We start from the raw sequence: 15,823 nt of genomic DNA, 5'->3' as shown, positions 1-15,823 counted from the left end.
CTGGATGTGCCAAAATTTCCTTCAACTAAATGAGGACAAAACCGAGATAATTGTATTTGGTGCTAAAACCGAAAGGCTTAAAGTTACCCAACACCTTCACTCTCTGTCCCTGAAAACCTCAATCAAAGCCAGAAATCTAGGGGTTATTATGGATTCAGATTTACATTTCGACAGTCACATCAAATCAGTTACAAAATCTGCATATTATCACCTTAAAAACGTAGCAAAACTTAGAGGGCTCATGTCTACCGAAGACTTACAAACACTTTTACATGCCTTTATCGCTAGCAAGCTTGATTACTGCAATGGTCTCCTTACAGGTCTCCCAAAAAAAACTCTAAGGCAACTACAGCTTGTTCAGAATGCTGCTGCTAGAGTTCTAACAAAGACCAAAAAATTTGAACATATTACACCAATTCTCAAATCATTACATTGGCTCCCTGTATGTCAGAGAATTGATTTTAAAATCATGTTGCTAACCTATAAATCCCTACATGGTTTAGGGCCAAAATATTTAACTGATATGCTTCCACTACATAAGTCTTCTAGACCACTAAGATCCTCTGAGACCAATCTGTTAATTATCCCCAGAGTCAACACGAAACATGGGGAAGCAGGATTTAGTTACTATGCAACAAATAGCTGGAATAAACTCCCTGAGGATTTAAGACTTGCCCCAACTCTGACAGCTTTTAAAACAAGACTGAAGACTTTTATGTTTGCTTTAGCTTTCTGCTAAATCTTAAATCTACAATGCTTCTATTTTTTTTTTTAATTAGTAACTTTGCCTTTCTAAAATGTTGTTTTTTTAACTTTGCCTTTACTTTCTATCTATTTTACTTTTTACTTATCTATTATTTTATTTTATTGTATGACAATGTTTATATGTGAAGCACTTTGAGTCTGCCTTGTGTATGAAATAAAGTTGCCTTGCCTTGCCTTGCCTAAATAAGTCGGAAAGTTTACGAGCCAGTAAGGATGCCCACAGTGACGCCCACTACGTCACCAGATAAGCTCATTCATAGAACATTCATTCATAAAAGCGCAGATGTAAACCAGATGTCTGATGTGTGACAATGTTCTGTGTTAAAGAGGAAAATAAAAGGTGCGCCAATTAAATGAGTTTGAAGCGGATTTGAGACAAGATGGAAATGTCCGACACTGTGTTAAAAACAAAAAGCGACACTGCTTCCGTGTCCGCTACACCACGGAACGTGAAGCTTACAGCCAAAGGCTTGGCATTCCACATCGAAACGTGCCAAAAAAAAGAGGTCTCTAAAATGCAAACAAGCAAAAAAGTACATGGAACAAATGTGTGTCTTGATGAAATCCACTGACGATGTGCATGCAGTGCAATATCAGCTGGGTCAGTTCATTCAATGCTATGAGGAAGCAAATGAAACACATGAATCTTTCTTGAATCTAAACCTACCCGAGAGTGAAGTTGAAAGACAAAATAAATATTTTCATGCAAAAAAGAAAACGTTTTGTGATTTTACAGAAGAAGCCAATAACTGGTTATCTGATGCTGGTCACCCATATGCGCAAACAAAAGAAAAAGTTAACAAACCTCCAGAAAACCAAAGTGTTGCTTCTGATGGAATTAATCCAGAGGACAGTCAGTACGTTTACATGCACAGCTTAATTCGATTAAAGCCATAGCTCGATTATGCTCCTCAATTGGACAACTGCAATTGTCCGCGTATACATGGCGGTGAGTAAATCAATTCATTGGCCGAAGCGTGTCATGCCCCGGTACGATAGGTGGCGCTGTGCCCATTTCAACTAGTGGTAATAGAGCCGCCGGTTGACCTCTTTACGTCACCAGCAACAACAAACTCATTCGAGAAAGCGATGTTTCAGCAGACAGCTGTCAGTTCACTTCGGGTCTATATCATTTCTCCGACGCTCCATCTCGGTCGTATGCCGACTCCTCCGGCTGCTCTGCCGGCGGAGCAGTCCGCATACGACCGAGAGGTCGGAACAATGGAGCGTCGGAGAAATGATATGGCCCCAAAGTGAACTGACAGCTGTCTGCTGAAACATCGCTTTCTCCTCCATGTCGCGTTTCAATCTGGACTTCAGAGAGTCAAAGCCAAAGTTAATTTCCCCCAATTCCTTTTGCCCATGGGCGAGATAAACCCGACTAGGAGTCTTTACTTGTTGTGGAAGTACCAGAGAGTCTGAGAACCCGACGCAGTCTGTAAGATTCATAATATCAGAGAATACCCCCGTCAGTTCGGCCGCGGCGCAATGAATGAATAAAGATCATAGTTATTTTACAACCTCGTTGATGAGCAACATTTAGAAAAACATGGACTTTTAATTCAGCCTTGGGTTAAATCGAAGCGTAGTGTGTACTGAATGCACGTTGATGATGATACACTCCTTATAGGGGGTAACTACATTGGCACGACACCAGCTTCCTCCATCTTCTGCGCCAGATTTTTGAATAAATCGCCGACCCAAAGTTAGTTGACAGCTGTCTGCTGAAAACATCTTTCTCCCACCGGAGCAGCCCCTCCGCCGCCCGTCCGTATAGGGCATTCCCCGCCGCATCGCAAGGAATGAATAAAGATTGTAAACATGTCGGGAGAAAAAAACATTTATTTTGACAGATGTGCCCGAAGTTACTACTTTACAACCTCGTTGATGACCCACATTTAGAAAACATGTACTTTTAATTCAGCCTTGGGTGAACTGGAAGCGTAGTGTCCGTGTGTTTCCACCTTTAATGAATGCATGCCATGCGCGCTCCCGCGGCCGGGACACAATTCTTATAGGGGGTAACTACATTCACCGGCTTCCTCCATCTTCTGCGCCACCTTTTTAAATAAATCGCCGTTTCTCGTTATCCCTTATCCGACGGCAGCGACAACAACAACAAGACTATCGTCTCCTTCTACTTCCGGCTCACCGCCCCGGGAAAAGGTCTCGAGCATGCGCAGAATGCAAATCAACGCATAAGCCAATTCGATTGGCTACATGCACGCTTAGCTCGACTATGAATCGCATTATCTAGGGGTCTTAACTCGACTATGAGTAAGCCAATTCGATTTGAGTATAGCTCGACTAAGGTGTATACATGCATCTTAGTAATCCAATCATAGTTGGACTAAGCCAATAAATCGACTTTCTTGAGTGTCATGTAAACGCACTGAGTGTTTCAAACATTTCATGTCCTAAGGGGTCTCATTACAAAGCCAATTCTCATGTATCCAAAGCCTCATCTTCCACTTCCTCCGCAAGAATAAAGGTTGAAGCTGATAAAGCAGCACTAACAGAGCGAATGGCTGCATTAAAAAGGAAACATTCTCTGGAAGCCAAAGAAGAGGAACTAAGAAAAGAAAAGGAAAGGTTTGCTCTGGAAACCGAACTGGCAGTAGCCAATGCAAAACTTTGTGTGCTGGAAGTCAACTCAAAGTGTGGTTCTAAAGCATCCAACGGAATGAACTCTTATTTTGAAAGGAACCAAGCTCAATAACAAGCCAACTGAATTCACATGCAATTTTTTTGTTCCAAAAAATGCAAACAAAAGTGAAATTCTGGGTGAACCTCAGTCTGTAGGACTGGTTGTCAGGCCTAAACAAACGGCTGTGACACAAATTGACTTCAGACCTGCAACAGATATTCCAGCACGAGGCACACAAATGGTTCATGATGCTCAACAGTGTGGACATGAATCCTATCTCAATCTAGGAAGCAACCATAACACCCAAAATGAGATTGTGAACATCATGCAGCGTCAGAATGACATCACAACATTGCTGGTTCAGCAAAATCTATCATCTGCTCTGCCAATGAGAAATATTTGTTTGATGGTGTTTGATGGTGATCCGCTACAGTTTCAATCCTTCATTAGAGCTTTTGAAGTTGGCATAGAAGGAAAAACAGATAATGGGAGTGACTGCCTGCATTTTTTGGAACAGTACACCAGTATAATGAGCATTTCACTTTTGACCCTGAGGTCAAAAGTGAATACCATAGTCAAATATGCAGATAATGCCACAAACCACTTCATGAAGTACTTCTCATCATGGAGGAAACAAAGTGTCTGTTGCCTGGTTCCTTCAGCTTAAAAAAAAAGAGGAAAGAACTCAAAGCCGCAGAGAGCGATGAGGACGCCAGAGAGTTAAACGTTCTGTGGAACAGAAACTTCAGCGTTTTAAAGCCACTCTTGTAGGAAAAAACTTGACTCCACAAGATTATGATGAAGCAGAAAAGGCGATCATTTGTTTTGTTCAGAAACAGGTTTGCGAGTGAAATCGCCTCATTGAAAGGCGACTCAAACGTATCCAAGGACAGTCCTCTGTACAAGCTAGACCCTATACTGGAGGATGGAATTATCAGAGTTGGTGGTCGCTTGCAGAAATCTGCATTACCATCGGAGACCAAGCATCCTGTTATCCTTTCAAAGGACCTGCATGTTTCCCAGCTTATTATACGCCACATTCATCAACAACTTGGACATGCTGGTAGAAACCACATGCTGTACAGACTTCGACAGAAATACTGGATCATTAGTGCCAATTCTGCAGCAAGAAGGACAATAACAGAATGCACTGTGTGTAGACGCCACAGAGGAAAACTTGGAGAGCAAAAGATGGCAGACTTACCTGAAGAGAGGATTATGCCAGACAAGGCCGCTTTCACAAATGTGGGAGTTGATTATTTTGGCCCAATCGCAGTCAAAAGAGGAAGAAGCCTTTTAAAAAGGTATGGAGTGCTCTTCACCTGCTTGACCAGTCGTTATTGTTTTATTGAGGACAAATCGCCACTACACTACTTATGCATTCAACAATGCTCATGCCGAACATGTAGGCTTGTGTTTAAGTGCAGCTATTGTTATCAAGTAGTCAATTAATCAATCATTTTGAACAGTAAACAATCAATTTGTTAACCACATATAAGATAAGATAAGATGAAACTTTATTAATCCCCCGGGGGAGATATTCAGGTGTTTCAGCAGAAGACTGTAGAGATTGAAATAGTAATAAAGTAAGGATAAACGGAATTAAATAATAATCAAAGTGTTTTTATTGATTTTCATATTCAAACATCAGACATCCCATTTAAACAAAATAGTAGGACTCAAAACATACATCACAAGTACAGGTCTAAACTACAGACAGAACAATAACAAGACAGATCCTACTACTAGACATCAGACATACCCACCACCCGTGTGGTCCAGACACTCTCGGGTTAAAAATAAATACATAAATATAAATGACAACAATAATAATAATAGTAATAATCATTAAAAAAAAAAAATAATAATAAAATAATAATAATTTAAAAAAATAAATAATAATAAAAATAAATAAAAAATAAAAAAGGGGGAGGGGGGGGGTTCAGAAGCTGCCAATTATGTTGGAGCAGATGAAAACTCACGTTCAAAATAGGAAATAAAAGGCTGCCAGACCTTAGAATATCTCTTAGTGTTGCCCTGCAAAGTAAATCTAAGATGTTCTAATTTTAGGTGTGCCATCACCTCCTCTACCCACCGTTTGTGTGTTGGCGGTGCTGCCTTTATCCAGTTAAATAAGTCTCCTGGCCAACAATGAAGAGAATGCTATTGCTTTCCTTTGAGCAATCGTTAATTGTGTTTCCCCCGGTGCCACACCAAAAATGGCTGCCAGAGGACCGGGCTCTATATTTTTGTTGTAGATGGATGAGAAGGCTTCAAAAATGTTGGTCCAAAACTCTTTGAGCCTGGGACAAGACCAGAACATATGGCATATGTTGGCTGGCACCTGTTTACATCTAGGGCAAGTCGGATCAGCTCCCTGGTAAATTCTTGCCAGTTTGTCCCTCGTGAAATGAAGTCTGTGTAACACCTTAAACTGTATTGGATAAACGGAATTAAAAAGACAAATAATAAACATATTGTAAGTAAAGGGTTAGTAAATGCTAAGTAAATGTATGATGTAGTAATTCATAGTATTCACAGTATAAACATCAGGTCTATTGTACGTCAGCTCTCATTAGGCACATTATGTGCTATTTACCTGGCTAATGTGATAGGTGGGCCTGCTTGCTTTTTAGTATTGCATTCCAGTCAAGTACAAGAGGAGATTGCAACGCGCATATCAGGTCCAGCGTTCAGTTTATTTCTGCATTACTGGATTGAAAAAAAAAAATATATATATATATATTATTTTGATTTTAAATTTTTTAATATATATTTAATTGGCGACCCAATTAAAATCTCCCGCGACCGGGTCAGGACGTCTTTGGGATAGACACCGTCACCGAGGTGGACCCAGGAGGGCGCCAAAGGTCCAACTAGCTATTGTCCGACCCCCCCCAGGATCCCTTGCGGCCCACTGAACACAGCGACCACGTCATTACAATATTCATATCATAAAAATAAAATATATTTTAAGAGGGACCCTGTTCCTAATAAAAATGTAACATATATAGGCCTAATGCCATCTCTTGCTGTATCCTCTACTTAACTGAGTTGAAAGTATGCTTTTTTGATGAGATTGGTGTGAAACCTGTGTTATTGACCCCATTGTTTACCTCATAAACAACAGCACTATTATCAGGAAGCAGTCACATTGGATACTACAGTTGAAACATGCATGTGTGGTTCAAGCAGGTGCACTAACAAGTACACAAATTATTCTACGCAAGTTATTAGGCAGTTGAAAATAAGGGAAGCATGAACATGGATTTAATGGAAATAAGATATGAGTCTTATATCAAACAAATACTACAGTTAGTGATGTATTGAGTACATAGAAGCATTTGTTCAAGGGTTGTATTAGGATTTCAGTACCACAGAAGTCCAACAGAGGACAGTGGCATGTCACAATTTCTCCATCATATCAGAAAATCTTTGGAAACACCTACGCAATGCCACGCCTGGGTGTGTACAAAGGTTGAAACAAAAACAAAGTGGTTTCATATAAGTACAACTGCCATCTAATACCGGTCAGAGATATATTGTTCATCGCGTCGTTGGGTTGATTACTAGCGGCCGTCATAAAGGCTAGGTTACATTTAACTGCTTCAGGTAAGACAGAATCTTTTTTATTTTGGGGGGTTTATTGTGTGCTGTATAAAGTACTTTGTAACCTGCTTTGGAAAGGGGATTTCCAAATAAAGTTATAGGCTATTATTAGGGCTATAGGCAGGGCCAGCGCTAGCCATTTGGGTGCCCTAAGCACAAATGCATTGTGGTGCCCCCCCGAAAATCAGTACGTTTCTCTTTATTTCCAGAATAACTTCTCAACATTAATGTTTTGCAAAATGTAATGTGCAAATAAAGAGAAATTAAAATCTTGATAAAAGACTACACTAATTTTGCATTAACAATAGCACCAAACATTAACATAAGTCCTGAACTAGTAGTTGATGGTTGTTGGTCAGGGCTAGGTGCTGTTGCAGAGTCTGCAGAGATTGGTGGTTGATGATGTGTGCTTGAACTGTTGGTGGATGGTTGATCATCTAAATCTTCCTCCTGGTCTTGAGGAACTCCTTGCACATATCTAAGCATTGACCCTGCATTCAGAAATACAAGAAAAAATACTCAGGGATTGTACACTGAAATACAGTTTTGCACCTTGATTCAAAAACAATATTACATATTAATTACAGGTTTATGTAAGCCAATGTGTAAATCACTGATGCATGACAACATTTAAAACAATTTTACCTTTAAGACAATAATTGATGGCTCACAAATAAAAAAAAATCGACATAATTTGAAAACTATGAATGTGAAGGGAGGGGGGATCTACATAACTAAGATTTCTTTATTTTCTTTCATTTGTAGTTTCACCTGCAGATGTCGCCCTGCAGATGCAAGCTTTCTCATAATTCATGTTACCAGGAGCCATTCTCCATTCATCAACTCATTACTTTAAAGTATCATCTGTAGCATTACTTTTTCCACTACAGTACACAATTGCACACTCGTTGGTTCACAGTAACCATGCATAACGTCATAACGCAGGCTACATAACAAACGCCAAATAAACGTCCTGAAATGCAGTAGAACTATATAAGTAAACTTGGCTAATACTTGGCTGACGACTTCTGATGGCTAAAAGAATATAGGAGCAAACGTTAGTTTGTTGACGTTAACGGTAACGTTAACATTACCTGGCATGAGCATAGACATTCATACAAGGACTAAATTACAGAATTAGTCATTTTTATTTAAAACATTGTCTTACCTGCCATCGACGTGCGTGCATCATCTCGCTGTCTTTCTTTTTTCTCTTATCCGCCCCCGACTCTTGATGCCTTTTCGAGGCCATGTCCAAACACAGGTGTCTGCCAAACTTGAGAATGATCTAATCGAACATACCACTGGGATGTGGGGGAGGGGGGCACCAAGGGGAGAGAGAGAGGGCTGCACAGGAGACGCATCTTTTTCTCAAGCAAATGTTACTTTTGTATTGCTATTAACGTTTTACACATGCTCATTTTAAATATATCACGTTATTATGATTATTATTATGATGATGATTTTTTACGAGACAGATTTTTTTGGTGCCCCCCCAGACACTTGGTGCCCTACGCGCAGTGCGTGTTCTGCGTGTGCGGAACGCCGGTACTGGCTATAGGCCTGCTACTGCTTGTCTTCTTCTACATACGTCCGTGGCTATTAGACCTTATTCTATAAACGTCACCGCGCTCGCGGCGGCCATATTGTTGGCATAGTTGACATTCCTAACATACGTGACAAACTGAGGATTTGAGCCAGCGAAGGAGAGATTTATGGCTGGCTAGAATTATTGGGGGGGCCTTTCAGCCGACTACTCATAGCAAAGTCTGTTCCCAACATTTCACCATAGGTAACGAGAGAGTTACCTGTGGTAGTAGTTAGAGTTAGATCGGGAGCGTACCTATGTTCCCCGGTCGCAACTGTGTTTTTCGTAGGTGGAATCAGGAAAAAGTTCAGCCTCAAGCGCTAGGATTGGACAGACAGCCTGTCAGACAAACTCACACGCTGACTCCTAACCCTAACTGTGTGTTCACACCGCACTTTGTCCCATTTCGCCTATTCGCGCGAATAGGCGAATGTTGCCGCGCGACAAATCATAATCTGTCGCTGTGCATTTTTGTGTGCATTCGCGGGGCGAATTTTTTTTTTGCCTGACAACGGTCATTCATGCCAATTCATTCTCATCAACCATGGCCGAGATGTGTGTCTGTACCTGTTGTGGAAGAGGGAGAGCCCGTCGTTTATGGGTTAATAATATAATCCGGAGGCGCACACCGCTTTGTGCCGTGATATTATATATATCGTATATATTATATGATATAGATATTTATATATTATATGTAGATATAGAGCGGGAGTCGCAAACGGCAACAATCACTTTCTCCTCCAAGCTGCGGTTCACTGAACGGTTGAACGGTGATTGGCTGTTTTACGTTACTTCACCCAGGGAGTGAACTGATTGGCTGTTACGTGACGTCACCCAGGGAGTGAACGCTGATTGGCTGTTTTACGTTACTTCACCCACGTTACCCACAGGGAGTGAACGCTGATTGGCTGTTTCAACGCGAATGCCGCGAAGAAGTTGAAATATTTTAACTTTATTCGCGGGGCGAATTATTCGCGGCGCGAATCCACGTGAACGCGTTCGCCGTTCACGTGGAAAAATTTCGCGCTGTCAATCAAATCTTGTCGCGCGAATAGGCGAAAAAAAAATTCGCCCGATTCGGTGTGAACACACCTTAAACCTAACCCTAACCATAACCCTCACCCTAATCGTAACCCTAACCCTAATATTCATGATTCTTCCGGATTCCACCTACGAAAAACACATTCGCTCCCCGGTCACATACAAAGCGGGGAACATAGTGTAGCGACCCTGAGACTCTTTGGGAGTTTGTGTGTTTTGTGTTATGTGTTTGCATTGTGTTACTTTGTTGTGCCGGTTCTATGTGCATGTGTTGTGGGGTTTACTTGCCGGTCGGTGTGGGGAGTGGGTCGCCGGGTCGGCTGGGGGCGGGGCTTGGGAGAACAGGAGGGTGGGGGCTTGCACGTGGAAGCGTTGCGGGTGCAGGTGGGTGTGCCGGTGAACCGGTGGTTTTGTGTGTGTATTGGTTTTTCCGGGTTCGGTGACCAGGTTGAGCGAATAAACGGTTAACAAGAACTTGCGACTGGACATTCTTAAGTTACCGGTAGGGTCGTTACACTATGTTCCCCGGTCGCAACTGTGTTTTTCGTAGGTGGAATCAGGAAAAAGTTCAGCCTCAAGCGCTAGGATTGGACAGACAGCCTGTCAGACAAACTCACACGCTGACTCCTAACCCTAAACCTAACCCTAACCATAACCCTCACCCTAATCGTAACCCTAACCCTAATATTCATGATTCTTCCGGATTCCACCTACGAAAAACACATTCGCTCCCCGGTCACATACAAAGCGGGGAACATAGGGATGACCCCGTTTGATCGGTCTAGCTCACATAGTCTATACATTATTTTATCACAGGGAGTAAGTGTTACGATGGATGGTTTCCATTTGATAACGTGCGAACAAAGCCATAATATTGATAACTCAGTCAGAACGACAGCTCACTTCACTCAATTCAGACAACTCACTCTCAATCAGTGTCATGTCAACAAAATGGCTATGGCGACGTAAAAAGGGGCGTGCGAATAACCTCTATATTGCTATCTTCTTTTGTGGATGCCTGAGACATACAACTGTTTAAAATTAAATCATCATGATGCTAGTCCAGGTTTCTTTTGTTTCAGGGTTTCCTTTCTAGATGGGTACCCTCCACGGGTTCGTCTGCCTTTTGGTTGGCCTTCAGATCGCCACACATGGCGTGATGGCCTTTAGTAGTGGGGGATTTCTTCAGTCTTGCGATTCCCTGTTGCCTGAACATCCAACCGGTCAAGGCACAAATTTTCCCCCACAGGACACCGAACAACCTTTTGAGATCAATGCCATCGCCGGTGAGGGGGAGTCAATTACCGGTAGGCCTATATGAATAGTGGTCATTTTCTTTTAAGCGGGGTATAGCCTACATATAATTGTTTCTCAACATATCTGATCTCTGATCTCTTCAATCTGTATTTGTTTAGTGAGACTAGGAAGCGAGTCAGCTTCTGCTCAACAATTTACAGGGTTTATGGTGGAGGTCCAGAAATTAGTGGGTGAACTTGCCATGGGACGTTTCGTTGAGTTCGATCCTAGAAGTACTGGCTTGGCTTGCAATGGCATTGTGGTAAGGTGCTACTCCCAACCTATTATTTTCTTTACTGAATGAAAATAATGTCATGTACATGCCATGTATAGGTCATATAATTACTGCAGTGACTTTAGGCCTGGTTTAGCCTTTTGTTTAACTTAGTTTATCTTTGTTTAGGATTCTGCTGTTACTCAAAACTCAAACGTTCCAAAGACTTTTGTTCAAGTTAAATGGCAAGCGCAGGAAAATGGATCCTCTTCATTCTTTTTACGGTAAAGGTCCAGTCTGTTATTTCATACACCTTAATTAATTAGCCTACCCTAATAATGTGTGAATGTTTAAGCTTCATTCAATCAGTATTTTACCTCAGGCCTACTCATATGAAAAAAGTAGAATAAGTACAAGAGGAACATGCATAAAACAATCCATATTTTCACTTACAATTATCCAATTAGTGAAATGGTGATATTCATGGTTATTATTAGGCCTACATTAACTGTGTGTGTGTGTGTGTGTGTGTGTGTGTGTGTGTGTGTGTGTGTGTGTGTGTGTGTGTGTGTGTGTGTTTCAGAGCCACATTTGTTAGAAATTTCACCACATTTTGGAGACCAGTGAATGTCATTATACAGACACCATCAAGTACAGACCAACCAAGTACAGCACAAACAAGTACAGACCAACCAAGTACAGACCAACCAAGTACAGACCAACCAAGTACAGCACAAACAAGTACAGACCAACCAAGTACAGCACAAACAAGTACAGCACAACCAAGTACAGCACAAACAAGTACAGACCAACCAAGTACAGCACAAACAAGTACAGCACAACCAAGTACAGAACAACCAAGTACTGCACAAACAAGTACAGCAGAACCAAGTACAGAACAAACAAGTACAGAACAACCAAGTACAGCACAACCAAGTACAGCACAACCAAGTACAGCAGAACCAAGTACAACACAACCAAGTACAGCACAACCAAGTACAGAACAACCAAGTACAGCAGAACCAAGTACAGCAGAACCAAGTACAGCACAACCAAGTACAGCAGAACCAAGTACAGCACAACCAAGTACAGCAGAACCAAGTACAGCACAACCAAGTACAGCACAACCAAGTACAGCACAACCAAGTACAGCAGAACCAAGTACAGCACAACCAAGTACAGCACAACCAAGTACAGCACAAACAAGTACAGCACAAACAAGTACTACACTTGGTACACAATCAACATCAATCACACAGCCCATTACTGGACATGCTACTCAACCAAGTACTATACAACAGATGCCTATCTATTATATGAGCTTGATTATTTGTTCATGGAGTATACTTAATGGCTTTTTTGTCATCAAATAGCGCATGTCACATGGGACATGTTTTTATTTCATAAGGTTTTAGCATTTTTGCTTTTAGTAAAACCATTGTGAAATGTGTATTGTTTTTTCAACCGTGTACTTTGGGCATAATCAACTCATAATGTTGATTCAGAAGTACTATTGAAGGCTTTTTGATACAAACTTTAAAGCTCTCATTGTTCTCTATTCACGCCGGTACATTCCATATGGGTTGCCTTGTAACTAGTGCTCCCTCCCTGCTCATTTATCCGCCATTGAAAAGTGTTGCGTATACGCACCTGTGAAGGAGCTATGATTACGCACACAAGGTCAGAAATAAGCAGGGAGAGGTCAACATCAAGTGTGTCCCAGACACAGACACAGTCAACCAGAACTCATATTCTCACAGAGCATTATACTCACTAATAGCTGATGGATGGATGATGCATTTCTAAAAATGACACTCAAAATATAGGCCTAGCTCTTAAATCTACACAATCTATAAAGAACTATTTAAAGTGAATAAATTCATTAATTTCACATCACTGATTGCATTTTAGCATCCACTTAGAATGCAGGAGGGACAATGGATATAGGGGCTATGTGTGATGGTTATTGACATGGATGCATCAAAGGTTGTTGCAGGGCAACAACAGCAGTGTCACTCATGTAACAAGGCACACTCTTTTTCACAAATATGTATCATGTATACATCATATTTCACATCATATGTATAAATATGTATTGGGTATATTGTAAGCAGAATTATTTTCAGTTTCTTTAGCTACCTATTTATTTTATCCTATTTTATCTTTTCACTTATGTACGTTATTATTAAATGATTTTATTCTGTGTTCACTCTGTTAAATGCCTTTGAGTATTTAGAAAAGCGCTATATAGTGCTGACTTTCATTTTCTTTATAGACTGCATGGGATGTTTAAACATATTGCAGCGAGCACACGTGAGGGACGAGAAGGGAGCCCAACAGGATACAAGTCTCGCGCCCCGTACTCCGCTTGACAATTGCCTTTGTTTAAAGGTTCCCAGACATGCCACCAGGCGTGAGTGTGATTAGCCGTTACAAGCCGTTTTGAAAATCGGGCTCTTATGACATCACAAGTGGGCGTGTCCACATAGATGTGTGCTGGATAGATCAGTCTACCAGCCTACCCAGTGAACTGTAGCAAACGTTGCTCATCTATCCGTGACACATCTAGGTGGACACGCCCACTTTTGATGTCATAAGAGCCAGATTTTCAAAACGGCTTGTAACAGCTAATCACACTCACACCTGGTAGCGTGGCATGTCATGTGACCTTTAACACACACACACACACACACACACACACACACACACACACACACACACACACACACACACACACACACACACACACACACACACACACACACACACACACACACACACACACACACACACACACACACACACACTCAACCTAACCGATCACCATGTACATCTCAGTGGCGGTGTTAAGTTTCCCAAACTTTTTTTCTGGGGACCCATTTTTTTTTTTTTTATTACAAACCATCGTGACCCAATTCACAATAGTACAGTACTACACTCACAGAAATGAATCATGGTAAAGTTTATCTTTAAGCATATAAATCTATTTGATTTTATTTAAATATTTTTTAAATGTATGTATTTAAATCAATTATAATTTGTATAATTCTGTCATTTCTAAAATGTATTAAATGTAATTACTTAATACATGTTAACATGGTTTAAATAATCAAAGCTGTGAAACAAACAAGATTATCTTATTTAAAATGTATGTGATTGGTTTACATACAATTTAGGGGAAGTGAAATTGGGAAACAGGAAATGACATCCTTATTTTCTAAGCACTAACAGCTGCAGCCTGTGGGAAGGCGGAGTTGGACGTCCAACCACGCCCACATCTGGATTGGAATATGACGAACGTTGCTCATCTATCCATCGTACATCTAGGTGCATACGCACCTAAAAAATTACATATATTAAAAAAAATATATATATAAAAAAAAGGCCTACATGGATGAAAGATAACCAAATGTGGTATGATGATATTGATTTTGATGAGGGTGATGTGTACCTTTTTCTAAATATTCATGTTTTATATATTTTTCAAATATTTAAATATGGTATCACTATTAAAATGTTGTGTGACTATGTTTCTGTATACAAATGCTATTATATCTCCTGTACATGTTTGTATATAATTGTGATATTATAGTATCTGTGGTCTAACTTTGGTGATTTGGATACACTGTGACCCCAAATGCACTCATGTGTCTTGGGGTGATTGACAGGCGAGCCTATAAAAGGCAGCTGCGCCCTGTGACGCATCACGTACAAGGAACACTGATGAAGGGCTAGACCTGAAACATTTACCCCTTGTTTATGTGGCCTGTAATTGTTGTTTCGGCTTTTAAAATACACTTTTGGAACTTCTCAGCCCTTGTGTACGATCTCCCCTTTCTTCACTTGATAAACACTTAAAACATTAGTTTGCCAGCTGCTGGTCAGAGATGACTATGGGCATCAAAATAATTAACATGAAACAGTTCAGTGTTAAATTTCACATGACATGTCATTCACAGCTGCTAGTCAGTGATCAAAGTGTGAATTTCAAATTCAACAATATGGGCAAGTTTTCAGGTATAACTTGAAAAAACATTCTGCAGTTACACATTTACGCTAGAACAATCAGCCCTGCTTGGTTGAAAAAAAAAAATAGATGCATGTAAAATACAATTTAATACAATAAAATGTCAGAGATGACTATGGGCATCAAGAGAATTAACATGAAAAAGTTTTATTAAAATTCACATGACATTCACAGCTGTCTTGACACGTTCTTCACAGGTCTAACTTGAAAATACATTCTGCATTAACATTTTGCTAGAACAATCAATGTAGCAATGTAACAATTATGTAGAAAAATATAAATCAATGTCAAATTTCACATGTTGCCGTTGTCGTTTGAGTTATTAACCAGCAATTAGTCTGAGAACACAACACAAAACAATTATGTGAAATTGTCAAATTTCACAGCTGAGAGCTGACTCCAAGAGGAAAAACCAGTTTCTCCATTTCACTTTTCTTTTTTCAACGTTTAGACAAGACAAAGCTTTTTCTTTAGAGATTGCACACGGTTAGAGCATTTTGGGCCATTCTCCAGGAACACCTTTTGAAGTGTTTCAAAGGTGTTTATAGGTCCTCCGGATAGGAAATATTGAGTGCATAAAGGAGGCCGAGAAGGTAGGCCAAGGCAGTGGGAGTATCCGGAAGGTCCTTTACTACT

The 15,823-nt window shown here is 40.6% G+C and overlaps 1 protein-coding gene across 1 annotated transcript; it reads left to right on the top strand.

Moving 5' to 3' along the window:
- Positions 1–10,746: 10,746 nt before the first annotated feature.
- Positions 10,747–13,577, top strand: LOC311353616 (uncharacterized protein; the record flags this gene model as incomplete). The annotated part of the gene is made up of 5 exons (XM_084473525.1): positions 10,747–10,936; positions 11,066–11,208; positions 11,350–11,444; positions 11,744–12,336; positions 13,552–13,577. The coding sequence occupies 5 exons, from the start codon at positions 10,747–10,749 to the stop codon at positions 13,575–13,577; spliced, it is 1,047 nt and encodes a 348-aa protein (XP_084329651.1).
- Between the last annotated feature and the right edge of the window lie 2,246 nt (positions 13,578–15,823).

Source organism: Micromesistius poutassou (assembly GCF_964030765.1).
Source record: "Micromesistius poutassou genome assembly, chromosome: 9".
NCBI classification, from domain to species: domain Eukaryota; kingdom Metazoa; phylum Chordata; class Actinopteri; order Gadiformes; family Gadidae; genus Micromesistius; species Micromesistius poutassou.
This window is presented reverse-complemented; position numbering and strand designations above follow the sequence as displayed.